Source organism: Triticum dicoccoides, chromosome 1B, assembly GCF_002162155.2.
Source record: "Triticum dicoccoides isolate Atlit2015 ecotype Zavitan chromosome 1B, WEW_v2.0, whole genome shotgun sequence".
NCBI lineage: Eukaryota > Viridiplantae > Streptophyta > Magnoliopsida > Poales > Poaceae > Triticum > Triticum dicoccoides.
In genome coordinates this window covers 684,846,911-684,848,253 of record NC_041381.1, presented here as the reverse complement: position 1 = coordinate 684,848,253, position 1,343 = coordinate 684,846,911, and the positions used below count along the sequence as shown (strand labels likewise).

Here is a 1,343-nt window from a genome sequence, read left to right as displayed (position 1 = left end):
GTCGCCTCATTCGTCGACCAAGTAGCCTAAAGACACCTGCACCCTTCTAAATCGCCTAAGCGCGAAACCAAACTCGCCCATCCTTTGTGTGCTAGGTCGCCTCACCCGTCGATCAAGTCACCTAAAATCACCCGCACCCTTCCAAATCGCCTAAGCGCGAAAGTAAACTCGCCCATCCTCGGTGTACTAGGTCGCCTCACCCATCGACCAAGTTGCCTAAAAACACTTGCACCCTTCCAAATCGTCTTAAGCCGCCCTACCAACTCGCCTCCCCCAATGTGCTAGGTCGCCCCACTCGTCGACCAAGTCTCCTAAAACCCAGCACCCTTGGAAATCACCTAAGCGCAAAACCAAACTCGACTTAATTGTTACTACTGGTTTGCTTCATAATTGTTGCGGTAGCAGACATATATGTAGCTGAACTCAACCTGAATACAGTTAACAAGCATATGCAGTACTGAACCTGCTATATGTAATGTCAGTAGCATATTTACTAGACTTGTAAGCTTATACTGGAATAATAGCGATGAATCTCTGAGTACTCAATTTGCTACAACTGAAAGTACATGAGTCAAACACTTTTACCATTTTTTTTGTTCTTGTAGGCATCTTATTAAGGGGGTTGTGGGCTTGTGGCAAGTAAAGCAGCCAAAATACTACTACATTTTTTCTTCTGAACTTCAACATTTTTGTGTTCAGAAATCTGTTGGCTTTTACCAGCATTATTTTTCATAGTAGGCAACAACACTGTAAAGCTGTAATGTAAACATGTGACCATAGAAGGCAAAGTTTATACAACACTAGATTTTAGGCAAGTTATCTTTTTTTACAACTTGCAGTGCTTGCCACAACGGTCGGCAAGTTTGTCCAGTTTATTATACACAGATTATTAACAGTTTTTATACAACTAAATCAGTATGCTTACTCTTTTGTTTTGTTGCAGAAGTCAAGTGCAAGACATAGGCAACATAAAATTTCAAGAGCCAGCATCTTCTCTATCATCCAGTTCTACAGGGAAGAGGGGAGGCAAGAACATGAGGGGGAGATTTTGTGCAAGATCAAGTTTCGCAGCACATGGTACAGGAGGCATTTTTGCAGCTTGTATATCACACAGGGATGTACAGAGGTGGAGTTCCACTAGCTCTAGAACTAACAGAATCATGCCCAAAAATTAGGGAGGGCCTTTTTACCTTGGTGTGTTCACGTGAAGAAATTTGCCCAGTTCTGAAAAATTCTTTGCTGAAGTTTCTCCATAGTATTGCCTAATCCGCAACAAAGAGTTGCAGACAAAATTGCGTTCTTCTGAAACTTTTTGCCTGATTTTTTCACTTTCTTTTTTCTTG

At 41.8% G+C, this 1,343-nt stretch overlaps 1 protein-coding gene across 2 annotated transcripts in view; it reads left to right on the top strand.

Moving 5' to 3' along the window:
* Positions 1–1,299, top strand: part of LOC119349667 — a 5,400-nt gene extending 4,101 nt beyond the window's left edge. For both annotated transcript variants that reach the window (XR_005169485.1, XM_037617751.1), the window contains one exon: positions 944–1,299. Coding sequence is in view for 1 of the 2 variants with exons in the window: in XM_037617751.1 (XP_037473648.1) it covers positions 944–1,141 (198 nt within the window). In the remaining variant the exon portion in view is untranslated. The remainder of the gene's footprint in view (positions 1–943) is intronic.
* Positions 1,300–1,343: the final 44 nt, after the last annotated feature.